The sequence below is a fragment of the Zychaea mexicana genome (genome assembly GCF_025766255.1).
Source record: "Zychaea mexicana strain RSA 1403 chromosome Unknown BDB00scaffold_22, whole genome shotgun sequence".
Taxonomy (NCBI): Eukaryota; Fungi; Mucoromycota; class Mucoromycetes; order Mucorales; family Lichtheimiaceae; genus Zychaea; species Zychaea mexicana.
In genome coordinates, this window is record NW_026516685.1 from 83,911 (window position 1) to 108,513 (window position 24,603).

General features: G+C 44.6%; 6 protein-coding genes across 6 annotated transcripts; 5 read left to right on the forward strand and 1 right to left on the reverse strand.

Annotated features, from left to right (window-relative positions):
* Positions 1–140: 140 nt before the first annotated feature.
* BDB00DRAFT_760466 (uncharacterized protein) lies at positions 141–1,064 on the forward strand (the record flags this gene model as incomplete). Its single annotated transcript, XM_053119213.1, has 2 exons — positions 141–921; positions 1,006–1,064. 2 exons carry the CDS (start codon positions 141–143, stop codon positions 1,062–1,064), a joined length of 840 nt encoding a protein of 279 aa, XP_052981428.1.
* Positions 1,065–1,985: 921 nt separating this feature from the next.
* On the forward strand, positions 1,986–7,206 carry BDB00DRAFT_738369 (uncharacterized protein; the record flags this gene model as incomplete). The annotated part of the gene is made up of 5 exons (XM_053118424.1): positions 1,986–3,640; positions 3,944–4,212; positions 4,292–5,240; positions 5,280–5,868; positions 6,151–7,206. Coding segments are annotated over 5 exons (4,518 nt in total), but the record flags the coding sequence as incomplete, so codon positions are not given.
* A 1,949-nt stretch (positions 7,207–9,155) lies between these two features.
* On the forward strand, positions 9,156–10,891 carry BDB00DRAFT_945510 (uncharacterized protein). Its single transcript, XM_053129508.1, has 5 exons — positions 9,156–9,329; positions 9,431–10,039; positions 10,103–10,314; positions 10,418–10,495; positions 10,577–10,891. Exons 1-5 carry the CDS (start codon positions 9,234–9,236, stop codon positions 10,674–10,676), a joined length of 1,095 nt encoding a protein of 364 aa, XP_052981430.1. The 5' UTR covers positions 9,156–9,233; the 3' UTR covers positions 10,677–10,891.
* Positions 10,892–10,900: 9 nt separating this feature from the next.
* BDB00DRAFT_973210 (translation elongation factor EF-1 alpha) lies at positions 10,901–12,943 on the forward strand. Its single transcript, XM_053129882.1, has 4 exons — positions 10,901–11,085; positions 11,166–11,483; positions 11,619–12,416; positions 12,515–12,943. The coding sequence occupies exons 1-4, from the start codon at positions 11,032–11,034 to the stop codon at positions 12,719–12,721; spliced, it is 1,377 nt and encodes a 458-aa protein (XP_052981431.1). The 5' UTR covers positions 10,901–11,031; the 3' UTR covers positions 12,722–12,943.
* A 4,823-nt stretch (positions 12,944–17,766) lies between these two features.
* BDB00DRAFT_954605 (alpha glucosidase) lies at positions 17,767–21,482 on the forward strand. The gene is made up of 11 exons (XM_053129640.1): positions 17,767–17,852; positions 17,959–18,134; positions 18,211–18,501; positions 18,597–18,634; positions 18,725–18,739; positions 18,857–19,077; positions 19,202–19,300; positions 19,391–20,064; positions 20,154–20,225; positions 20,298–20,387; positions 20,459–21,482. The coding sequence occupies exons 1-11, from the start codon at positions 17,780–17,782 to the stop codon at positions 21,329–21,331; spliced, it is 2,622 nt and encodes an 873-aa protein (XP_052981432.1). The 5' UTR covers positions 17,767–17,779; the 3' UTR covers positions 21,332–21,482.
* On the reverse strand, positions 21,483–23,494 carry BDB00DRAFT_814930 (uncharacterized protein). Its single transcript, XM_053122872.1, has 4 exons — positions 23,266–23,494; positions 22,784–23,158; positions 22,328–22,702; positions 21,483–22,231 (listed from the first exon to the last, which is right to left on the reverse strand). The coding sequence occupies exons 1-4, from the start codon at positions 23,396–23,398 to the stop codon at positions 21,777–21,779; spliced, it is 1,338 nt and encodes a 445-aa protein (XP_052981433.1). The 5' UTR covers positions 23,399–23,494; the 3' UTR covers positions 21,483–21,776.
* Positions 23,495–24,603: the final 1,109 nt, after the last annotated feature.

Consider the following 24,603-nt stretch of genomic DNA (forward strand, 5'->3'; position numbering starts at 1 on the left):
TCTCAAAATACGCACAGTTCAGGTCCGACCTATCACTCAAGCCATTCGGATGCGGAATAAGCAAAGGACCGATCATTCGAGAGCACTGATATCTCATATCCACGAAAAGCGAGCACCTTTCTTCGCTAAGCACCAGAAACATGCTCCGCGTCATTTCTCAAAGAGCATTAGCCCAATGGCAGCAACCTGTGAAACGAGCCCACAGTAGCACGAGTTTCGATGGTTTCTTTGCTAATACAGCATGGCGACCATGTGGACGCCAACAGCAACAGTCATTCTCTCGTGGAGGGCCGAGCGCTTTCCTATTAGTACAGCATCGTTTCTTTACGAGTTCAGCTGAAGCAGCAACAACAACAAAAACAACGGCAACCCAGCAACAATTAAATACTATATGGCGCGTGTACATACGACCTCATTACTACAACAATGGAAAATCCAAATTGTCACAAGCACTCAACCAACAACGCAATCCATTTCGACAATTCGGACGACGGTTAAACGACGTGAACCCCAACAGTGTATTATACAGCGTCATTGGCGCCAATGTCGCCGTGTTTTTCATGTGGCAATATGCTATCAACTGCTATCGTCAGTTTGGTGATGGTAGTTGGCTCAACTTTATGAGGGCCAATTTTGTGAACTCGCGCGAGGCGATCCAACACGGCTATTATCACACACTCTTGACGTCGGCTTTCTCGCACAAGGATATGGGTCATTTGGGTCTCAATATGCTGGTGTTATATTCGATGGGACAGGCAGCTATTGAAGCCATTGGCGCGTCACGGTTCTTGCTGTTGTATGCGGGAGCCGGCATCGCAGGTAGCTTAGCGACGCAGGCATATCAAAAATGGATCAGGCCACAGTTGGTCAAGAAAAGTTTCTTTTCGGGTCGCCGTCAATTTGGCGGGTTGGGCGCATCAGGTAAATTTTATTGTGGTGGTTTTCCATCGATCTTGGGAGCGTTATAAACTGATTTCTCCTTTTCTTTTGTGTGTGATTCTGAAGGTTCGGTGATGGGTATTACTGCCTTCTATGCATGTGCATGTAAGTTCTATCAGCCTTAGACTATGTTGAAATTAGGGATATTTATCATTGTTGTTCCTATTTAATATTAGTCCCAAAGGCAACGTTTCTGTTATTCTTCGTCATTCCCATGCCAGCCATAGCAGTCGTGGGAGGATTAGCTGCCTATGATGTCTACCAGGCATATGCGCTCAAGGTAACTTGAATCAAATACTTAAGAAACACGCTACTATTAACTTTTTGTTCTGTCGCACTAACTCGAATTTTCCAGAATGAGGTTGTGGATAGCGCTGCACATATTGGAGGAGCAACTTATGGAGCAGCATACTGGTTCATGCGAGTAAGACCTCTGCTAAAAGCAGGTCGTTGGAGAGCCTAGTGCCAATCTACACAATGTATAATTCCTTCTATCATTTGCTCTACTAAGAAAATAAAAAACGCTGTAAAATAAAGAATCGTATACTGACCATGTAGAATCACGAAAACTAACTTCTCTGGGATTAAAAAAAAAGAGAGAGAGCATGTGTGTGTGGCATTGCTGCAGTCGCCTGTGCTAGTTAAAACCCTACACTCGCAGTGAACGTTTTCTTTTTTTCTTTTTTTTTCTTGTGAACACTCTTCCCAGTTATTTTCTTTTGCGTTCTCCCCCAACCAACCGTTTTATGGCGTCCTCGTCGTCTACCTCGAATCGTTGGCTGAGCAATATCCTTCGACCTCGCGCATCGTCAATAACTGTCGAGTCGTGTCTGAATCTCCAAACCAGTGATCCCACCTCACCACTCGATGCACGCCTGATTCTTCCCTTGGTGTCGAGCAATTCGCCGCAACAGCCACAACTCGCTACGCGATGCAAGAATCTCAAGGTGTTCGCTGACCTATGCAAAAGCTACAAGTTCACTCACCTGGACAATGTGTTTTTCGCCGTCAAAGATATCTTGGATAGCCACCCAGACCATGTGAATCGAGATTTTCGACACACCGTGTTTGAATTCATGATTGCAGTAATTGAAGGTCAATATGACGAGCTAGGCATGGCCAGAGTTACGTTTTACAGCTCGTTACGAGATCACACCGAATGGGACGATGATTTTGGCGACATGTACCGTGTACTCTTTGCACTGTGTAAAGGAGGCCGAGATATTTCGGGATTTGAGAAGAACGTTGGCAAATTGTTGATACGTTGGCTCAAGCAGGTGGCATTGAAGGACGCAAAGGAAAACACCATTCTATCAGCGACGATGGCGACAGCAGCAACAACAACAACAGCGAATGTTGAAAAAACGGCAGCAGTACCATATCTCGGTGATATCATGCATTTGCTCACAGTGATTGCCAAATTTAACTTTGCAATGTTCGAAGAGAACGAGGTCACGCATATGATCCAAGCTGCTCGGCTTGCATTATTCTCGGCAAACCACCCGAACGACATTAAGGCATGCTTGGCATTTGCTGACGTTGTGGTTCGATATCGTTTCGTGCCCTTTGAGGCTTTGCAACCATTCATGGATATCTTGTGTGTGTCTGTAATGCTGCCTCAAGACAAAATTCCAGCAGCTGACAAGGGCGAGTCGCCTTGGTCGATTTTCATGAATCTTTTACGCTCACACTGCGCCCACAATGCTATTCTCACGCTGTGCAATGCCATTGCAAAAGGTAACAGTTATGATATCAGCAACAACCAGCATCAGCAACAACAAGTCGATTTGACGAACGGCGCAATCATGTTGCTGACGCACGCAGCATGGGGGAACAACAACAAGGAGAAACTGAACGTATCAGAATCGTATCAGGTCCCGGACTCGATTGTGTTGATGTATTTACGTCGTGCTGCACTACGACATTCCGAATCTGTCAGCGCCAAAATCTTGGAAACCTTGAGGCTCTTGGTAGAGAACAGCAACATCAGCAACCCAAGCTCCTCAGGCTCGCCCTCGCCATCTTCGCCGTCGTCAAAGATTGCCTTGTTGGATTGGGACACGATCTGGGATATTTGCGACGTTTGTACCGAGCAGCTGATCCAACAGCTTCGTCATCCTGCTGGTGGGAGCAGTACCAAGGATCAAGTACGACAGGTGGTATGGTGGTTCCCCGCACTGTATATGGATAATGGCACGGGTACATCGATGGCGCACCAGTTCATTCGCTTCATGGCCTGTGTGTATACCCAATATACCCAGCACAAGTCGTACTCGGGTCCCGTGAACCGGTTGATGAACGTCATTTATGCACTGCGTCACTACATTTCGCCCGAAGCAGCCAATATTTTGCTCAGCTACTATGAGACCGAACACATGCTGCTACCATCGGACGAAGACTGGATCGAGCGACTCGCCGAGGTTGTGAATACATTTTTCGTCCCATCGCATATCGCCGGCACCGTTCGATTGCGTGTACTGTCGATCGCCACGGATGTATGCATGTCAACCAAGGATTTCTATTCCGATGCAATGAACACGGAGATCATTTATCCGATGGTCCAGGGCGCTCCACAGGAAACGAACCCTGAGCTACGCCAAAAGACCGTAGATCTCATTGTGCTCGCGTTGTCGGATGCGCAAGGCAACGAGGAAATGTTTGATCGATTGCTAGATGTGCTTCGCCGGTGCACGAGTTGCAAGTGTCTCGACGACCTGCGATCACCTAAACCCGCTTCTGGTCCTGTCATTGCTGCAACTACAGCAATTGGAGCATCCCCTACAGCCGCGATAACAACAACAGCAGCAGCAGCAACGGCGGCAGCGAGCACAAGTGCTACGCTCGGTACACCCCGTGAAGATGACAAGTTGCGAACGGCCACGTTACGACGATCACAAAGCCAGTCGCATCACGCTAGTGGTGGAGGTAGCAGTAGCACAAGCAGCTCGCCGCGTATTCATTATGCCATGCCAAAAAGCTCGACGGCTTCACCGCTCAGCGCCAGTAGTCCGGTTATCTCGGATGGAAGCATCACCAGCGAAAGCCAATGCTGCTCTGGCGTGCCTGCCATGTATGGACTCGTGCAACTGTTTGAGGATCTTTTGTTGGGATCAGATGGCAAGGCTTGTCTCAAAGTGTTTCGCACCATCACAAGCATCGGTAACAATATGGACGATCTGCTCTGCCCTTATGGCGGGTCCAAGGTAGTGGCATTAGATATGCTACTTCGAATGCGTTGTCCACCTGATCACCGTATTTACATGATCGATGATCGTAAGTATTGTTTTTCCCTTGAAAAGAAGCAAAGTTCCTGTACGAAAATTCATGGTCTGACATCTATTATGAACCTCAGTCTTTGCTGATGATACTGGCTTGATGGCCACGATACGGCAAATTCAAGCAGCTAAGCAGCGAGAAACAATGCAGCGCGATGGTAGCACTACGATGATGATTGGATCTGCTTCGCAACAACAGCGACAACAGCAACAAGATCAGCAGCAGCAGCAGCAACAGGAACGACCACGATACCCAAGCCCTGTAATGCTGTCGCATTCGGAAAATCAAGAACACTATGAGCAAGACCGAGTGCTTCCAATTGATGAGCTGCTTGACGCATATATTGTAATCCTGTCGCACTCGTCCAATTGGGAACTGATTCTGTTTGTGCTCAAGCGATTGCCGCAGCAGCTGGCCAATAAACATATGTTTTGCAGCGCGTCAGTTTCTATCGAGAAACTGCGTCGACATCTTGTCACATGGGTCAGTGCTCGCGACTTCCTCAAGAGCGTACACAGCATCCCATCCAACATTAAACGCAACGATGTCTATGTCTATGCATACGACATCTTAGTCGTCCTTGTATCTTACCGGCGCCTATTCAATAAGCAAAATCAGGACGAGATCGTGTATGCCTTCTACAAGGGCCTGAAGCAAGTGACCGCAGCGACAAAGCCATGCATCCATGCACTGTCCGTGTGCTGCCACGAGTTGCCGCTGTCGGTGGCAAAGATGCTAAACGAGATCTTGCAGGGCATGTCTCAGATCATTTCAGTCAGCAGCGTGTCGGTGCATATCCTCGAATTTCTGTCCAGTCTGGCACGACTACCGAGTCTTTATGCCAACTTTACGAGCGACATGTACAAGCCTGTGTTTGCTATTGCGCTAAATTATCTCCAGCATACGCAGTCGTCCTCTTCGTCGTCCGCAACAAGCTCACCCACGAACACGCCACCTACACCGCATCATCATCATCACCACCACCTCAACCATCCACAACAAACTCCACCCACAGCATCATCATCGTCACAACAGCAGCAGAACCAACAACAGCAAAACTCCAGAGGTAAAGATCTACAGCAGGTCACGACTCAGAATGCGCTTTCGCAATACGTGTTGATCATGGCGTATTTGGTCATCACCGTGTGGTTCACGGCAGTCCCATTACGAGAGCGACGCAAGCATGTTTCATTCATCATTGGCCGGCTTGTGAGCGCGACTCCTATTGGCAAAGGCATTGACGAGCAGACGTATACATGTATCGACATGCTTTCACGGTTCAGTTACGCGGATGTCAGTCTGTCACCCGAAAAATCGCTCGTCTCGAAAATCTTGATGGGTGATCCAGCCGCCGGACCGAGCCCAGTGACAGGAGGCAGCAACACTGCAGAAGGAGGCGCTCGACAAAGCATGCGCACGTGGGTGTATGGTCATTCGCTGTTGACACTCAAGACAGCCAAGGCGCTGGGCTGGGTGGAAGTAACCATCCGGCGACCTTCGGGCACAGTTTCTATGATGTGCAACATTGAAAACCGTATCAAGTCAAGCGCTATCGATTATCAAACACTGCCAGCACTCCTCATGATGCAATACACGCCTGATCTGGTGGCGTCCCGCATGCTCCAACAGCGCGGCGAAGACGGCGATTCGCCCGTGCCTTTGATGGAGTCAGGGCTTGGCATCACGTTTGAAAATTTGGCAGCCGCAGCCAATATTGTCAGCACGTCGCTACAACAAGATGCTTTAGCAGAAGACAAGAAGGATGACGAAGGGGGAGGAATAAAAAACGACGACGAAGAACAAAGCGCAGACCAAGAAGAAGGGGCTCAACAGAACAAGGATTCACCAGCACCAGCAGTCTCCGGTTCCGCTGCGGCGGATAGTGGTAGTGAAGGCCCAACCTCTGTGATTGCTGGCGGCGGTGGTAGCAGCAAGCAGGAAAAGAAGAACGAACGAGTGGATAGTGTGATTCGCCAAGTGCTTGCTGATCCAGACACGCCAGCACAATCGACATCCAGCAGTGGTCTTCTACGCAGAATGGACCAGCCACTCGATCCTGCTTTTCTCTTTCTTCAACTCAACAACTATCCAGATCTTACGCGCACCAGCGAACACATACCTCCTCTTCCCGAAGACGAAGCAACGGCACGCAGTCTGGGCATCTTGGACCGTATCCCAGTTGTTGATTTCCACAAGATTGGCGTACTCTATGTTGCCAAGAACCAACACACAGAAGTGGAGATCTTGGCCAATACGCATGGGTCGCCGGACTATGTCAAGCTACTAAATGCCTTGGGCGAGATTGAACTGTTGCGTGGACGAACGGACAACACGGGTGGATTGGACCGCGAGATGGACATCGATGGGCGATACGCGTATTTCTGGAAAGACGACGTTACTAGGGTGATTTTCCACGTGGCGACGCTGATGCCTACTAATTTGGAACGCGATCCACAATGCAGCAACAAGAAGCGGCACATTGGTAACGATTTTGTCACGATCGTGTACAACGACTCGGGCAAGGATTATGCCTTCGACACGTTGCCAGGCCAATTCAACTTTTGCAACATTGTCATCACGCCCCACTCGATCTCGGATACGGAAAATAACACGTTCTTTAAGGTTGAGATGCAACGACGGCCGGATATGCCAGAGATCGGGCCTATTTCTGAACCAAAGCTCGTATCGGGTCAATCGTTACCGCATTTGGTGCGACAGACGGCCCTGCATGCCAATATCTTTGCTCAGGTGTTCCAATCCGTCAGTGCGGGCGGTGGTCGTCATGAATATGTGTCTCATTGGAAAGAACGACTGCGACAGATTAAACGGATTCGAGAACGTGTTAGTAGCAAGACACCATCAGCAGCAGCAACAGCAGCAGGCACGGCAAATGAACAAGCTCCTCCGTCTTCTCTTTCATCCGCTGCTACTCCAGCAATTACTGTCAATAACAGAGCTCCATTTGAGCAACTCCTCGATTTCACAAAATACGCCTAAAAAAAGAATACCCCACAAAACGCGTAAACATTCTATATACACCTTTCATGGTTTGACTGGCATCATATCATCCTTATATATACATTTTATATACATACACACCTTTCTCTCTCTCTCTCACACACACATTTTCTCTCTCCATGTAAAATTTTCTCTTCTTTCATCCATTTATCCTCTTCTTCTCGCTTCTCCTTCCCCTCTCCATTCTCAAGAAAAAAAAACCTCTTTCCTCCTTTGTATCTAGTTTAGCCTTTTCTATTTACACAGTCGTATATCCATTTTCAAAAGTATAAAATTAAACTGAAATGAGCTGGTCCCTACTGTATACTTTCTATTGCAGTTTCAAAATAACTGCTGTTTTGAATTAATTAAATACTAACACATTATAGTCTTGGAATATTGATGAGCTTGAACAAGTCTAGCACAGGACCCTTATTCACCGCCTCATGATGTATTAGAATGTTAATAATATCTTTGTATGTCTCGTATATGGATTAGGCATTCGATTATGTATATGATATAAAGCATATGTACACGATCGAAACAGACGCGACACACACATAATGCTTTAATGGCATAGCAACGATTAGTTCTTTATTACAGTAACATAACGACGCCTTCAACATAGCAACTAAAATGCACATATATCAGCTATCATATATACAAGTCGTATATCTGGATGCGCAGCGAAATCTATTAGATCATGTCTAGTTAAGCACTATCATGCTGCAAGATTACAAGGGGATATCTCAGACTCGTACACTTTGATTTCGGTTGTTGTAGGTATTATACTCCTCTTTTCCCTAAATTCCATGTAGCATTAAGTTTGGTATGTATAACAAATATCAATTTTGTAAATTGTAGCCACAGCATCGCTTTTAATATGATATCTTTTATAATGTCATCTGTTAAGAGACCATCGAGTATTGTAAGACATATCTGTGCCACACGACCTATCACTAAACAAACAATAGCGAATGAAGAATGCGTATCTCATCCCGATTCTCATCCGGATGAAAGGAAATACTCTCGAGTACAGCGCTCAATGTTGTGCAGCCTTGTTGCTCTCTTTTGGTACAATATACATCATATATCCATTGAGAACGGGGAAGAACAGCACTCTTTACATATCAAAGTGTTATTGTTGCTCATTGTTGTGTTTTACTACAGAGGATTTCTGTTAGTTAAAGGAATAGTTAGAGCAACGGTCCAGCCACACTACAAAGAAGCACTAGATTGGATTGTCTTTTGTGCGCGACATTTTCTGTGAAACGTTCCCATTTCTGGGAGTGCCCTGGTCCCTGGTCAAAACATATTACATGCATTGCCAAGATTGTTTGTTTTGGTCCAGAAATGGTCTATAGAAGCAAACGACAGATTTTTTGAGTGATCATACTCGGTGTGTTGTGAGTATATCCTTTTTGCTTGCAATACAATTTACGGCATCAAGTGCATTCCACGCAGTATTAGCAGTATGTGCTAATAGCTATAGTCCAGCATAAAGAGAGGGTGATCGTACTATATGAGCGACCGGTCAAAAATGAATGCATTGGCAGGCTCTTTGTGCTGCGTGGCACAAGTCGAGCTGTTTATAGAGGTAAAGCCGAGCCATTGTGTAGCAGCAGCAACGGATGCAAGGCATCATCGATATTTTGCATAACCGAGTGGAAGAATCTTCTACATTCATCCATGAAGAGAAGAGGTACGGTCTTTGTTGTTGTCGTGTCAAATGTAGAAAAAAAGTCCTACCGAGACTAGATACAAGCGATATGCATCATTTTTTGTACTCCTTTTTGAGATTATATAGTTATTAGTGCATCGTCCAAATAACTTCCGTGGCACTTTTGTTCTTGCCAGCAGTGTAAGGTGGCACAGAATATCGGCAGTTTAAAGAGCACACAATTTATTTTCGTTCAAACGTAAATCCGTACAAAAGCCGAGTTGTATGTGAGCCGTGTACCTTTTTTTTCCCTTTTCTTTTTGTTGTTACACTTTGTAGACACACGTATAATAGCCAAACAATGAACGTCTTGTATGAGCTTTTCTGTATGGGCTCTGCCCCAAGCATCTCTGAAAGAGAAATCAAAGGCGCTAACTTTCAACAGTTACTGAGCAAGGTACTATTATTACTCTCTATTATGCAACAAGCAGAAGAAAGTTACCAGGGGGAGGGAGGAGGAGTTGATGTGCCGTTCTAAAGGAAATGATTAATTGTTAGACCATGCCGTCGGCAAAACATATCATAAACGACGATGAACTTAAACAAGTGGCGACGGCGCGTATGAAATCGGTGGTGGGAGGTAAATCGCACAGTGCAAGCAACACGCTCCGGACGGTGGCCAGTATGTTTGAGGCGGCTTCTTCAGCAGCCGAGTTTGACCGTGAAAGATGCATGTTGGAATGGTTGCAGACGTGCGTGACGACGGCTGTGGAGATGGCATTTGCAGAAGCAGACGGCAAGCCGATCAAGCCAACAACAGGAACGAAGCAGCCGGATCCGGAGGAGTCGTTCGTGGTAGAGGAGCGTGGGCTGACCTACGACAAGATCGGAGCTTCGGATGACGATTATGTGCCGTCCGATGAAGACGCGATTGTTCCGGCTGCGCCGTCCAAGAAGAAGAAAAACAACAACAGAAGACGAAGAAAGGAAGAGGAGGACCAGCTGGTCCCTGAGGAGGCCAAGGGTGCAGATGCATTTATCCCACCCGGAGCAGGATCGAAGGCGGTCGTCAAGTACTTTACGCAACAACAAGGTGGACCCAGCACCATCTTGTCCAACGGCTACTATGCACGCTCATACTTTTTCCCCTCCAAAGAAAGCTTCAACGTAATGTGTCACGCCTTTTTCTTCTTTATTTTCTGTGTGTGCTAAGCCGGGATGCTTCACTAGTCGTTTATTTCGGTTCTGAACTCTGCCAAATCGACGATCGACGTGTGTGTGTTTGCCATGACGGACGACGACGTTGCAGATGCCCTGATCGCTGCCAAGAAACGTAACGTAAAGGTTCGAATCATCACAGATAATCAGCAGGCTGCAGGCAAAGGTGCAGATGCGGAGCGACTACAGACGGATCACGGCATCCCTTACAAGACAGATAATACGTAAGCGACATGTCTTTTTTCTCTCTCTCTCTCTCTCTCTCTCTCTCTCTGCTTTGATGTAGCAGGAATGTGAGAGCTAAAAGAACTGACAATATCATGTTAGGACGGGTTACATGCACAACAAGTTTGCGCTTGTCGACAGCGCCACGTTGATTAACGGCAGCTTTAATTGGTCAAAAGGGTAAAGATTTACTGGCCGCATAAACCCGCGCTGTTGTTGTGTCACTGAAATCTGGTTTTTTTTTTTTTGGATTCTGCATAGCGCACGCTTCAAGAACAGAGAAAACATTATCATCACCAATATACCCGAGTGCATCAAGGAGTTCCAGAGGCAGTTTGACTCGCTCTGGGCAGAGTTCTAAGTGTCCTTACTAGTCTAGTTGTAGTAGCAGCTAATAATAAAAGTAGCGATAAATCATGAGTGAGCTTTTGTCGCGCAGCACTGGTGCTCGTGGCTTGTAAGTCTATTGGTTTAATTTCAATGTCAGTAACGCCAAAAGAGCAAAAAAAATTTTTTGGGTTGAGCGCCGATATAAAGCGAGATGGCAAGCGGCCCCGCCGATTCCTTCCCTTTTTCACTTTTACACACAAATAGGTATGCTGTTTTCTGCTGTTACTGCTGCAACTGCTACTACTCCTGCTGGAGAGAGAGAGAGAGAGAAAGAGCTTACCCGTCCGTCAACATGTGTACTGATGCATCTTACTACTTAGTCTACCATGGGTAAGGAGAAGACTCACGTTAACGTCGTCGTTATTGGTCACGTCGATTCCGTAAGTTTCTGCTGCTTTCCATTTTGCAAGCGCATCGAGTGTGCAAAGCTCTTACAACATCCCCTCTCTACTGTTTACAGGGCAAGTCCACCACCACTGGCCACTTGATCTACAAGTGCGGTGGTATTGACAAGCGTACCATCGAAAAGTTCGAGAAGGAAGCCGCCGAACTCGGTAAGGGTTCCTTCAAGTACGCCTGGGTTCTTGACAAGCTCAAGGCTGAACGTGAGCGTGGTATCACCATCGATATCGCCTTGTGGAAGTTCGAGACTCCCAAGTACCACGTCACCGTCATCGATGCCCCCGGCCATCGTGATTTCATCAAGAACATGATTACTGGTACTTCCCAGGCCGATTGCGGTATCTTGATCATTGCTGCCGGTACCGGTGAATTCGAAGTAAGTAGCGCAGCCGAGACGCCCAAGAGGGGAGGAGAAAGAGAAAAAATTTTTCGTCAGAATTTTTTTTTCAAACACAGGAATTGGTACTGATTGGATTGGTTTTCGTGGCATGCATTGTTCTGCTTTCTTTAGGCTGGTATCTCCAAGGATGGTCAGACCCGTGAGCACGCTCTCTTGGCCTTCACCCTCGGTGTCCGTCAGCTTATCGTTGCCATCAACAAGATGGATTCGACCAAGTACTCTGAGGCCCGTTACAACGAAATTGTCAAGGAAGTCTCCACCTTCATCAAGAAGATCGGTTTCAACCCCAAGTCCGTTCCCTTCGTCCCCATTTCCGGCTGGAACGGTGACAACATGTTGGATGAGTCCCCCAACATGCCCTGGTTCAAGGGCTGGAACAAGGAAACCAAGGCTGGTGCCAAGAGCGGTAAGACCCTTTTGGAAGCCATCGACAGCATCGATCCCCCAGTCCGTCCCTCCGACAAGCCCCTCCGTCTTCCCCTCCAGGATGTCTACAAGATCGGTGGTATCGGTACTGTCCCCGTCGGTCGTGTCGAGACTGGTGTCATCAAGGCCGGTATGGTCGTCACCTTTGCTCCTGCTAACGTGACCACTGAAGTCAAGTCCGTCGAAATGCATCACGAACAGCTCGTTGAAGGTGTTCCCGGTGACAACGTCGGTTTCAACGTCAAGAACGTTTCCGTCAAGGATATCCGTCGTGGTAACGTCTGCTCTGACTCCAAGAACGACCCCGCCAAGGAAGCCGCTTCCTTCACTGCCCAGGTCATCGTCTTGAACCATCCTGGTCAGATTGGTGCTGGTTACTCTCCCGTCTTGGATTGCCACACCGCTCACATTGCATGCAAGTTCTCTGAGCTCTTGGAAAAGATCGACCGTCGTTCCGGTAAGAAGTTGGAAGATGCCCCCAAGGTAAGAAAGCAGTTTCCTTTTGTCAGATTGAGTGGGTTTGGATAACAATTTGTAGTGCTCAAATTTGCTAATGTCATTATTGTTTGTGAATACAATAGTTCGTCAAGTCTGGTGACTCCGCCATCGTCAAGATGGTTCCCTCCAAGCCCATGTGCGTCGAAGCCTACACTGAGTACCCCCCTCTTGGCCGTTTCGCCGTCCGTGATATGCGTCAGACCGTCGCCGTCGGTGTCATCAAGGCCGTCGACAAGACTGAGAAGTCTGGCAAGGTCACCAAGGCTGCCCAGAAGGCTGGCAAGAAATAAGCGATTTCTATCTCTGCTTAAGAATAGATGCGTTGATTTGGTGGTCCTATTATATTCACACTATTTTAATACTCGCTTGTTTTTTTCCTCTTTTTTTCACATCTGCTATCACCAGCACTAAAAAGGAATCTTTCCTTTTTGTTTACAATCATCAAAAATAAAAAGTGCATTGGTACATTGACCATCAAAAAAGAAGTTTGAAGACCTCGCATTATGTTTGATCTGTCATTGAAGATTGACAGAATGGCTACACAAAAAGTCAAGTTTGTTATGCATGGTTTATGCATTTTCCTGTGTAATCAAGGCACTAGCGTCTTGTTTTATGTCCTTACCTTCGTTGGCTTTGCTTAGTAGCACTAACCCAGCGTAAACAAAGGCGCTTGACTTTCTAGTAGTCTGTATACAGTATATACTAAAGTTTGTTTTGTGGCCATCGTACTAAACAAGTTTATTAAGATAACCCCTACGACCATTCCAGTATTTATAGCTGTAGCAGGATTACCTACAAGAAATCATAGATTTTTTGCTAGTTCAAATTTTATGTATGTTGGAGTGTGCATAGATCAGACTTATTGATTTGTTCAGTACCATTTTTGAAATTGAAGCTTGGTGGAAGGACAGAGGTGGGTTGCCCGTAGGAAAAGCCTAAATGCTTTCCGCCTTCTTACAGTACAACTTGGAATATGCAATGCAAAATCAATGATATGTGAACCGTATATAATTTGAAAAAATAATCTTGAGTCGATATGAAAGATTGGAATATTAATTGCTGTTGCGACCTATCCTACGTACTGAGATGAATATATCTTTATCCAAATAGCAATTAGTGTGTATATTATATTGCGCTTTCCCGACACCTTCGTCTGACACTGCTATACATCGCTGCTGATGCTTTAATTAGTCAATGGTGTCAAAACGCGCATTGCAAGCAGACAAGAAGACAGAGCTCAACAACAGCAAAAAGCATAGAAAACAGACTATTGGATAGAGAAACGAAAGGAATAAGAGTACTTCGACTAATTTGCCAGAATGCTTGTTCAGTTTTCCCTTACTTAAAGCAATTGATGGTTTTATAAGAACTTTGAAAACAACGGAAAGTGATCGTGCATATTGGACAGACACTTACAACTTCGCTACATTATTTCCAGAGACAATGCTGGCTTGACGCGTTGAACTTGGCAGAAGTTCGAAGGATTACTGTGAGGTTACTTTGGTTTATGTCAAACGACCTATAACTCTGCCCTATAATAAAACCTATGAATTATCATCATTATCTTAAACAAGAAAAATGACGTTTGCTATATGCGTCATACAAGCATTGTGCTGCTCCAGACCTGCATATCGCTGTAGTTGGAGTTGAGTGTACAGTGGTTCCCCGTTCAATTCACTCTCAATAAAATAAACCCTCAGTTATTTCAACCTTTTTCTACACCTCCTTTAAGCATAGAACACTGCTTGAATCACGCTCGCTTTGTGTCAACCCTCAGTAGTTTCAACACTTTTTAGACACCCTTTGAAGTTGAAATTGAACGGGGAACCACTTTAAAACCAACAAAAACATATAATGTACGTTACATGCATTTGATTTACAGTATTTGCAAAGATATATCATATTTGGACAACAAAATAGGTAAATAACAGATCCCGCGATCTTTCGTTGCACTCTCGCTCACTGTAAACGGATTGCAGGAGGCAATACTGCACCACATTTAGTGCTCGCTGCCAAAGCCCTTAATATGATAACGTCTAAAAAGCCTTCAAGCGCTCTACAAGTTTTTGAATGGCTGTAAATGCTGCTTTAGATATGTTTAGGCTGCCGAAAATGCGCCAGAAGACACCCAAAGCTAGGTTAAGGCATTTTATGGCCGCTTCCTGTCAAAATATTAATTCCACTTGGTGCGAAATTCAGGGTTAAATGTGTGCTATATCTATGTTATTATCCTGAATACTGAACTTTCGTTCTTGTGTTTTTTAAGTATACCTGTTTATGTGTACATATAATGCAATTAAGATTTAATTCTAGCGCGACTACGTATGTATGCATGGTTTGAAAAAACACAAGTACTTTTTGTGCTTCGAGTTGATTAAGCATAATGTTACAGTACATACACATGAAGAACCGGCTCTATTGATACTACATTCCAGCTGAACGTGCCTTTCTTCCGATGCCTGCACTAATACTTATTGCAAAGTCCCTGTGGCGGTCCCTCGATCCGTGACTCGGGTACTCAAGACTCTTCATAAGCATTTTACATAGTAGGAGAGACTGGTACAATATATGCCAAGTAAATGTACATATACTCTCCTATCTTATGTTCCGACATTTTTGCATCATTGGTCTCGACGACATCACCTGCTTCAAGAACTTGAGGAATTGCTCGGCGTTCCGTAAAGTTTTCCGCTGGGAGCCAAAGCGGGTGCCACACAACTGCGGTACAAGTTTGAAAATTTGCTGATTTGGAATAGATTGTTGGAGATGACGCTTTCTACATATTATTTAACCTATATCATGCGGTTGAAATTGAACACATATAGAACGTGGAGTGTTTATCATACGAAACGGCTCAAGGATCACGCTGCGACGGACAAAGTGAGCGCGTGTGTAGCATCCTCTTGCTGTGTTTGGCGCAGCATGCTATACATTGGTAGGGTGAAACAAATAAGCTTTTCCACGTTTGAGTTTAGTACAGTGCTCTGGTGACTACATCTGAAATCTCCATGATAGATTACAACAGACTTTTCTTCAAAAGTTCTAGCAGCGATATATAGTGCGCGGTAGGGTCACTTTTGGATTTCAACACGCTAGATCTCATTTGTAACTTGCATCCATCAGGATCGTCGGAGCTGTGGTGCTGACTTTAATGAGATTACGCAGGGTCAAGTAGATGAGCTTACCAAAGCACGAAGGCTATGCACTTATCAAACGAGACGTTGATAGGCTCGTGCAGATACCTTTTTTCTATAATTGGTAGATCTTACTGGCTACCCCATCAGCTTCGCATGTATTACTATACAGAGGAATTGGTTGTGTAGATTTTCCTCGTTTTCAAAAGTCAAAGTAGACTTTCTAAACTGGTGCGGCAGTATCTCACGAATAAAGTTCAATACATATGTATCAAGATGAAGAAACGAGAGACGTTCTTTGCTCGTAAATCCACGATGCGGGTATATGTAAAGAGAACCATACGCCGTACTATAGCAAAAAAACAATTACCAGCAAGTTTACGGGAAGAATAAAGTTTAAACGGGTCTCTTTTCCAAAGCGATGTTTCTTGCGGAAAAGTAGTATCATGATGATGTTTATTACAGCCTACTATTCCATAAACGAGTTAGTCCCCGTTTTTGTGATAATTCAATACGAATTACCGTTCATCACTATCCTTTTGGCACGAGTGATCTTTTTTATGTTCCTTCGCTTCCAAGGAAAGGCGGAAAATGAGAGGTTGGTAAGAATGTGTACAATTGCTGAGCAATAACAGCTTTCACATCGTAATTCGGGTACTGTATGTTGACTTCATACTCACTTTTTTTGGTGTTATACAGAAACTCGGTATATAGTTGATTGGAAGGACTGGAATGAAAAGCCCACTTTCGCTACATACACACGCACACACAGAGCAACATTTTGTGTAGCAATGATATATTCCCGCGTGCTCGACTCTAATTTTTCTCATGCAATGTTAACCCTGATGATAGATTGGTTTTTTGATCCAGTCCCTGAGGGTGCGTATGTGCGGGGATGCTCTGTACAGCATGTAAACAAGAGTGTCAATTCTTAGTGAAGGAACTTCTAATGTTTTATACTCTCTCACGCCATGGCAATCTGCTCAAGGAGGATTTACCGTGGTAAGAAAACTGATAAACCAATCAGTCTACTTGTTATCAGAAATTTTGCCACTGTCAAGATTCGATCATATAGAGGTGGAGCGACGAACACTTTACCGTAATATGCTACATAGTAAGAGGGAAAACGTCATGTTGCGTCCCAACATGTGGAAAAGCCTTGAAGCGCCTTTGCCTGCCTTTGAATGCATGTAAATGCACTTCAAGGTGCCGCGAATGCATTAAAAAGCGTCCAAATTAGGTTAACGGTATTTTACGTTTTGGGATGCTCACCCTCAGTGAGTATGAGCTGCTGCGTCTGCAACGTTCCAGGTATACCAAGCTCCGTGTAACTGAGCACAAAAAGTAACCGACGGGTAAAGCGTACAACGTCATACCAAGCGAAAGGTACTGCTCGAATCGTCCTGTGTACTTTTAGCGAACCAGCGCTCAAGAGAGAGAAGGCAGTAGGAAACCTGAAAGGGCGGGAAGGCGGAATAGCTATGGATGTTCCTTTCCAACCCCTTGGTATCTGCTCCTATCAGACCAACAGCGCTATTCCGCGTCTGAACTTTCTCTCCTGTTCGCCCCACCGAATTCTCAGAAGAACGAGTCTGGAGGGTATACACTGTTGCCGAGAGGTTTACTTCTCAGCCAAGATCTAATCTTGATGCAGCTTGGCCACATAAAATATAACAAGCGTCTTGATAGTTGCAATAACCGCACTATGTCTCAATTCTGTTGTCTCAGCTCAAAAATTGAAACAAAACCGGAAAATGTCTCAAAAGTGTCACGCACCATGCGAACCTTGCAAAGCAACGTGCTTCTTAACATCAGATATTTTTTCCCATGCAAGATAACTCACCCACGCATTTTTTTTTTTGGAAAAGAGGGAGGATGGAGTGCGCACTGCCATCGCCACCGTCATGGCTAAAGAAGACAGATAGCGTCTTGTGCTTGAATCACCGCGGAATCAGACGGGATCGACGGGTCCCGATTGCTTAGTGTGACGATCGCTTTACCCCAGTCTATTAGCAGAGATCGCCTTTCCTTTGTGCGGGGGCACACCCAACATCCCAAATGTCGCTCGCAGCTAAACTCTGGGAAAAAAAAGGGGGAGTTGGTGTGTATATTCGTGTGGTCCTGGACCACAGAACGAAATCAAAAACGTATAAATATAAGGCCTCAAATGCCCGGTTCGCCTTTTTTTCTTCGTTGCCTTACAACCTTCAAGAAATGAGGACAGTATCTCATATATTGGTAGCCGTTGCTGCCTTCTCCATCTCTGGAGTTGTTGCTCAAAACTATGGTACGAATATCACAAACAAACATAAACATTAAACGAACGATCCACATCAGCATAATCCATCACCCAGGTGCACTCAACTTACGGGAATTATTTGGCTGCAATTTAGACGTATCTTCTTCAGCACCTGGCTATGCCATCAAGGGAAAAGTTCACAAGACCAGAAGCGGCCTTGAAATTCCATTAGAATTGAACGACGGCGATGGTGTCGATTTGTACGGCAAGACTATCAGGGATTTGGTCGTAAACGTTGACTTTGAAACTGCCGATCGTCTTCACGTCAAGGTACATATAATTCATTAGCGGTCTCCTCGTTATTGTAAATTGACTTATTAACGACACTGTTGTAAACGCTTTATAGATTGGGGACAAGGATGAAAAGCAAATTCCAGTTCCTGATCACGCCTATGGTTTGGAACGGCCCAAGACCCGAAAGCCTGCAAAAAAGCTCAACTATGACTTCAAGTATACCGAAAACCCCTTCGGCTTCCAGGTCATTCGCAAGGTTGACAAAGAAGTCATCTTCGACACCAGCGATTATCCTCTTGTCTTTGAAGACCAATATCTTGAATTATCTACTGCTGTTCCCAACGACGCCAACCTCTATGGTATTGGTGAAGTTACTGCCCCCTTCCGACGCAACAACGAACAGGTACAGTTAATATCCTTATTTTAATTATTCGATGCCATGCTACTTTGTGGAACGAGCAATCATTTCTAAAATGGCAACTTTTGCTGCGTTAATAGAACGTTACAACCGTTTTCGCTCGTGATGCTGGTACTCCGTAAGTTTTTTTGATGTGACAAAGAGATTTTTAAACGTTACACACAGATCTAGTTCTCACACACAACAATTTCTTTTGCATCATTTGTAGTTTCTATGAAAACATGTAAATATATCGACTGATTCGAAGTCCTCGGTTATTACCATTGCTGCGTATACTCCTTCGGCTCCATAGAGTATGGGTCTTGCTAACATGATGCTCTTGACCCATCTTTCCTTTTAGTTATGGTGCTCATCCTTACTACAATGAAATCCGTAAGGGCAAGGCTCATGGTGTCTTCTTGTTGAATGCCCATGGTATGGATGTCTTCTTCTCTGAAGGCCGTGTCACTTACAAGGTCATTGGTGGTGTCTTGGAATTCTATTTCTTTGTTCCCAAGGATGGCAAGCCGAACAGCGTGCTTGAAAAGTACACTGATTTGGTTGGCAAGCCTTTCATGCCTGGTAAGTACCATTTTTCGTTTACCTACGTGGTATATGGGAAATGAAAACCGCATTCGAAGGAATATACAAGAAGGGACAACGTTGCTAATTTACCGTCTTGATCTATCTTAATCTTGTCATGTAGCTATGTGGATGCTTGGCTGGCACCACTGCCGCTATGGTTTCAAGAACATTAGCCACGTTAACTGGGCTGTCGATGGTTACGCTAAGGCCAACATTCCTTGTAAGCTTTTATTTCTTTTGGAATCGTAAATCCACCTTGTATTATCTGGAATGACACTAATCCAAAGACAAAAAAATATATTGTAAACAGTGGAAACCATCTGGGTTGACATTGACTACATGGACCATATGAAGGACTTTACTTTTGACGAAATCAACTTCCCCGAAGAATCGATGGTCGCCCTCAGCGAGAAAATGCACGCCAACAACCAGCGCATGATCACTATGGTCGACCCTGCTTTGAGCAACAATGACAGCTATCTTCCTTACGAACATGGCAAGGAAATGGATGTGTTCATGAAGAACTCTGATGGAAGCGAGTATATTGGTCAAGTCTGGCCCGGTTTCACCGTCTTCCCTGATTGGTGGCACCCCAATGTAACCGAGTACTGGGATTACTGGATCATTGACTGGATGAAGAAGCTTGATTTGGATGGTCTTTGGATCGACATGAACGAGCCTGCATCCTTCTGCTTGGGCTCATGCGGTGACGGCAAGGCTAACACCGACCCTCCATTGCAATGGGAATTGCCTGAAGAAGATCAAATCCGCATCCACGCCGAAGAAGAAGCTGCTTTGAAGGCTAGAGGTGTTTCTATTCCTGGCGATGACCGCAACTTGCTTTACCCCAACTACGCCATTAACAGCGGTGGTGGAAACTTATCCGAGCGCACTGCTCCCATGACCTCGCTTCATCATGGTGGTATCTCCCACTACGATTATCACAACCTCTACGGCCACGCCGAATGCAGTCTCACTCGTAACGTAAGTAGTGCATCTCCGATATCATGAATGAGCAATTTATCATTGTCATACTAACACTCATGATACCTACAATATTTCCCTACTGATAGTCTCTCCTCAAGTACAAGCCCGATGAGCGTCCATTCATCTTGACCCGTTCGTCTTTCTCTGGTTCTGGTCAGGTATGCACACTATACGATAAACTTATAACGGGCTGCGCTGATTATTTCCGTTTCCTACTACTCTTCTTCTAGTATGTCGGTCACTGGACTGGTGATAACCATTCCTCGTGGGCGAAGCTTAAGAACTCGATTGCCGAAATCTTCAACTTCCAGATGTTTGGTGTAAGTAGTTGCAATATTTTGAGATGGTTGATTTTTCATTGATAAGTGAAACTAACATACATGAATAACAGATCGCGTACTCTGGTGCTGACGTTTGCGGTTTCTTCGACAATGCCACCGAAACCCTTTGCACTCGCTGGATGGAAATCGGTGCTTTCTATCCTTTTGCCCGTAACCACAACACATTGGTTGCTTCTCACCAAGAGCCTTTCTTGTGGGAACGAACTGCCGAAGCCAGTCGCAGAGCTCTTGCTGTTCGTTATGCTTTGTTGCCTTACTACTACACTTTGTTCGAAGAAGCCCACCGAGTCGGTACTGGTGTGTGGAGACCTCTTATCTTCGCTCACCCCGAAGTCGATGCCTTCTTAGACAATGACGTTCAAACTTTGGTTGGTACCGATATTCTTCTTACTCCCGTTGTCGAAGAAAACGCCACCAGTGTCGAGGGTCAGTTCCCTGAGGGTATCTGGTACGACTGGTACACATACGAATCCCACGTCTCGACTTCGCCCGAAGAAAAGGTGACCCTTGAGGCCGAAATGGAACATATCCCTGTCCACATCCGTGGTGGTGCCATCTTGCCTCTCAAGACTCCCGCATACTTGGTCAAGGATACCTACGCAAGCCCTTACACTTTGTTGGTTGCTCTTGATCAAGATGGTGAGGCCGAGGGCCGCTTGTACATTGATGACCAGCACTCTGTCCAACAGCCTGCTACCTCCGATATCACCTTCTCTTACAAACGCGGTGTCTTGCGCGCTAAGGGCAAGTTTGACTATGCTGATGCCGAGAAGGTTGGTACCATCAAGATTGTTGGTGCTGATGACCTTACTACCGCCTCCTACAACGGCAAGAAGTTCGATCTTGAGAGCAAGGACGGTGCTATTGTCTTGGAAGGTGCCGATATCGAGTTGACTTGCGGTTTCACTGTCAAGTTCCGCTAGACACATACGTATATGTTGTATCATTACCCCTTCTCCATCAATTTTGTATCAATATTCTCTTTAGATTAACTTAAGTTATTATCAATTCTCTTTATCTCTTTTCTACAATCCTCAACACACAAAGTTTGGGTAGAATAACAACATGGTTGCTGGTGCAACTGTTCTTTATAATAACCAATTTGTTACATCCATGTGGTCTTGAAGTGGTCTTGAAGTGTAATAATCGGGTTGTTGTTTATGAATGGATGCTTATTTTATGTTCTAACAGGCGGTGGAGGAAAATGGATATGCAAGAAGTAGTTGTAGAATGAGAGCTAGAAAGGCGTAAAAACTCTACTTAAAAAAAGAGTACGGAGAGTAAATAGCAAAGAGCGTGATTTCAATGAGGTGTGCAGTAAGTACAAGAAGATACTAGAGGTTGTTGTTTATCGAGGCTTGACATAAATTAGGCATTCTCAGCCTTTTTCATGTAGTCAATGATATCTGAGTTCGCCAATCCCAACGATCGTAGCTCTGATATCAATTGTGCGTGAGCACCCAGTATTTCTGCCGTCGCCTTTCGCTTTTTGATCTCAATTTCTTTGCTTGTTTGATACTCTTGCAAATCCAATTTTCGTTTTTTCATCTCCATCGTATCTTTATGTTTTCTCTCCTTCAATCGTAACCGTTCCAGTGCTACTCGCTCTTTGCTCGCGATTGAATGGTACACCAATTCTGCGTCATTAGGTTGATGATATGACAACGAGCCTGTATGCATACCAATTGGGGAAGTGGCATTGGACGCTTGGGCTGCTGCTGTTGGTGATGATGAAGATAACAGTGGTTGTGATGATATAGTGGTCAGTCTTGGTGTTGTCGATGTACCAGTGCTGTCGCTTAGAGTAAGCGGGGAGTGTTGTGCTATAGTAACCGTTTGGAAACTTGTTTGATAAGTATAAAGTATCACGACAACTAGCTTTCCACCACATTTTTGACCACAATGAATGATCGACTTACTTGATGGATCGGCTTGCGGAGCAGAAGTAAAAGTAGACGAAGTGGATGAAGTCGCTGGAATCGACTGTTGTCGATGTTGTTTCAAAACAGTTTCAAGTTGCGAAGCGAATCTGACCAAATCCACGTTACTGTTTGCTTGCGACGGCATCGCCTGCAAACTCGCCAGCGCTGTTGTTGATGGTGCTGGTGCGGTTGATGCTGACGCTGGTAGTGCTGGTGTTAATGCTGATGTCGGTCGAGTCGACTTGAAACTAGTAGCATTAATAGCCTTTTTCTTTGGCGTTTGCGATCGACGTAAATCCTTTGAAAATCCAAAATAATCTCCAAAAACAGGTTCGATCCGGTAATAGTATTTGCATAATGAAACAACTGCCGCTATAACGTACAAAACAAGACATACTTTAGTAAGTATCGTTGAGGAATACGATACTCATCAAATATATACGAAAAGTTTACCTCGTGTTTCATGATCGTGTAAAGCGCTGTCTTCTTGATCTGGTTTGTTTGTTACGATCCATCCGCGCGCGGATTCGAAATTGCGTTCCAATTCATAGATTTTTGTGTGGATATCTGCAGTTTTACGGTGATCGATTCCAGCTTTAACCAATTCACTGAGAAAATTTTCAGACAAAGCCTTTTTGGTGATAGCTTCACCCGACGGTCCTACACCAGTGCGCCATTTTTTGTAGTGGTCGTCTCTTGAAATCCATTTGATCAAGCGTTCCATGGACGAATCGCCACTGCCGTCTGTTCCTGAGTCGGATTCCCACGGCATTGGTTTTTTGCGAGCTTTTAAAGTAGGGCTTGCTGGGACCACAACGGGCACACGACCTACGCAAAAAAAATAATAATAAGCAAGCCAAGCAGAATTAACGCGTTTAATTGAATCACTTCAAACTAAACCTTTAAAAGGCTTGTTTCAAAAAAAAAAAACGAACCTTGTGCTGGTGGATCGTCTGACGCGGAAGGTGTTGGGGAATTGGATTCAGCCATAACAATCGGTGCTTGCTGTTCAAGGTTGAAATCTTCTTCTGCTGTGTGTTGCGCTTCCTTTGAGAACTCGTTTCCCATTAAGAGAAGAAAAAGGATTTGGGTTAAGTGTCTCTGGATTTTTTATATATTGGTGGCCAGCGAATCAAAATGAAGTATAGTCCAGCTATATGGAATTTCTTTTTCTAAAAAAACAGTCTATCAGTGAAGCGACAGCGAGGGATGTAATTAAGCTATTTGTAAGACAAATGAAAGGCACTGTCAGTGATGTATGTTACTACATATGGTGTATATTATAATCGTGCTTTTAGGGGTTTATGACTAGCATTGTTATATCTGATACAGTATCGATTACATATGTATGATCAAGTTTCTTTTTTTCGGTGAGTAGAAGTAAATCTCGAATGGGGGACAATAGAGCTTTTGAGTGGAAGCGAAAGGTTGAAGCGCGCTTAACAAAAGATCCGCCGTCCACAGGTCCAGCAAAAACAGACGAGAAAGCATCTCTCCGCTACCAGCATGGTTTTTGAGGCTCGAGATGCAAATGGGTCTGCAGGTTATATCCGTTGCTATGCAACGAATACATAGAAACTTCGTTACTAAAGCTGCTGAATGTGGCTCTTGCTCTTGTTTCGATGGTTAGCGTTGAGATCGTGTTGATAAATGTCTTCATCATTGTGAACTCGGTACAGTAATGAAATCGTATCCAATGACTCCTACAATTGGAGATTTACCAAGCTCTTTGAACCAGTCGCCACCAAATTCTACATATCATATCATATCAACTACACATCCTTCTGTAACTTGTGCACAAATACTTAAAGTATGTGTTAATTTATATTAGTGTCGATTTTTTTTTAAGAAAAGTATAACAATAGATGACCATTTTGTGTCTGTGCTAATAAGACTAATATAAATGTGTGCAAAACTGTATAATTGAATTTTAACCAATTTGAATGAAAAGTAGATCATTGATGATTAGCACAAAAAATCCTCCCATCATTATAATTTGGAAGCTATATAATAACAGCTCTAGATAGTGATGTCTGTCTTACGGACACGTCGGTGGAACTGCATACGGACATGGAACATCGGATGGTCGAATACAATTATCTGGGCATTCAGGTGGACTATAGATATAAAGAAACCGGTGCAAAGCATTGGTTAATATAGTAATTTTTCTGGAGACTGGAAGCAATAATATTATGCAGTATAGTATTATACCAGTCGATATTCTATATAATGTTGTGCTGTATCAACATACCACATATATTCGATCATAGGAC

Bases quoted from the DNA above. Each gene is read 5' to 3' on its own strand.
- BDB00DRAFT_973210 (XM_053129882.1), top strand. From the start codon at position 11,032: ATGGGTAAGGAGAAGACTCACGTTAACGTCGTCGTTATTGGTCACGTC. The intron at 11,086-11,165 runs GTAAGTTTCTGC...TACTGTTTACAG, and splicing joins TTATTGGTCACGTCGATTCC to GGCAAGTCCACCACCACTGG. The intron at 12,417-12,514 runs GTAAGAAAGCAG...TGAATACAATAG, and splicing joins AGTTGGAAGATGCCCCCAAG to TTCGTCAAGTCTGGTGACTC.
- BDB00DRAFT_814930 (XM_053122872.1), bottom strand. From the start codon at position 23,398: ATGGGAAACGAGTTCTCAAAGGAAGCGCAACACACAGCAGAAGAAGAT. The intron at 23,159-23,265 runs GTTCGTTTTTTT...TTTTTTGCGTAG, and splicing joins AGACGATCCACCAGCACAAG to GTCGTGTGCCCGTTGTGGTC. The intron at 22,703-22,783 runs GTAAACTTTTCG...TGTACGTTATAG, and splicing joins ACACGATCATGAAACACGAG to CGGCAGTTGTTTCATTATGC.
- BDB00DRAFT_945510 (XM_053129508.1), top strand. From the start codon at position 9,234: ATGAACGTCTTGTATGAGCTTTTCTGTATGGGCTCTGCCCCAAGCATC. The intron at 9,330-9,430 runs GTACTATTATTA...ATTAATTGTTAG, and splicing joins TTCAACAGTTACTGAGCAAG to ACCATGCCGTCGGCAAAACA. The intron at 10,040-10,102 runs GTAATGTGTCAC...ATGCTTCACTAG, and splicing joins CCTCCAAAGAAAGCTTCAAC to TCGTTTATTTCGGTTCTGAA.
- BDB00DRAFT_954605 (XM_053129640.1), top strand. From the start codon at position 17,780: ATGAGGACAGTATCTCATATATTGGTAGCCGTTGCTGCCTTCTCCATC. The intron at 17,853-17,958 runs GTACGAATATCA...GCTGCAATTTAG, and splicing joins AGTTGTTGCTCAAAACTATG to ACGTATCTTCTTCAGCACCT. The intron at 19,301-19,390 runs GTAAGCTTTTAT...TATTGTAAACAG, and splicing joins CGCTAAGGCCAACATTCCTT to TGGAAACCATCTGGGTTGAC.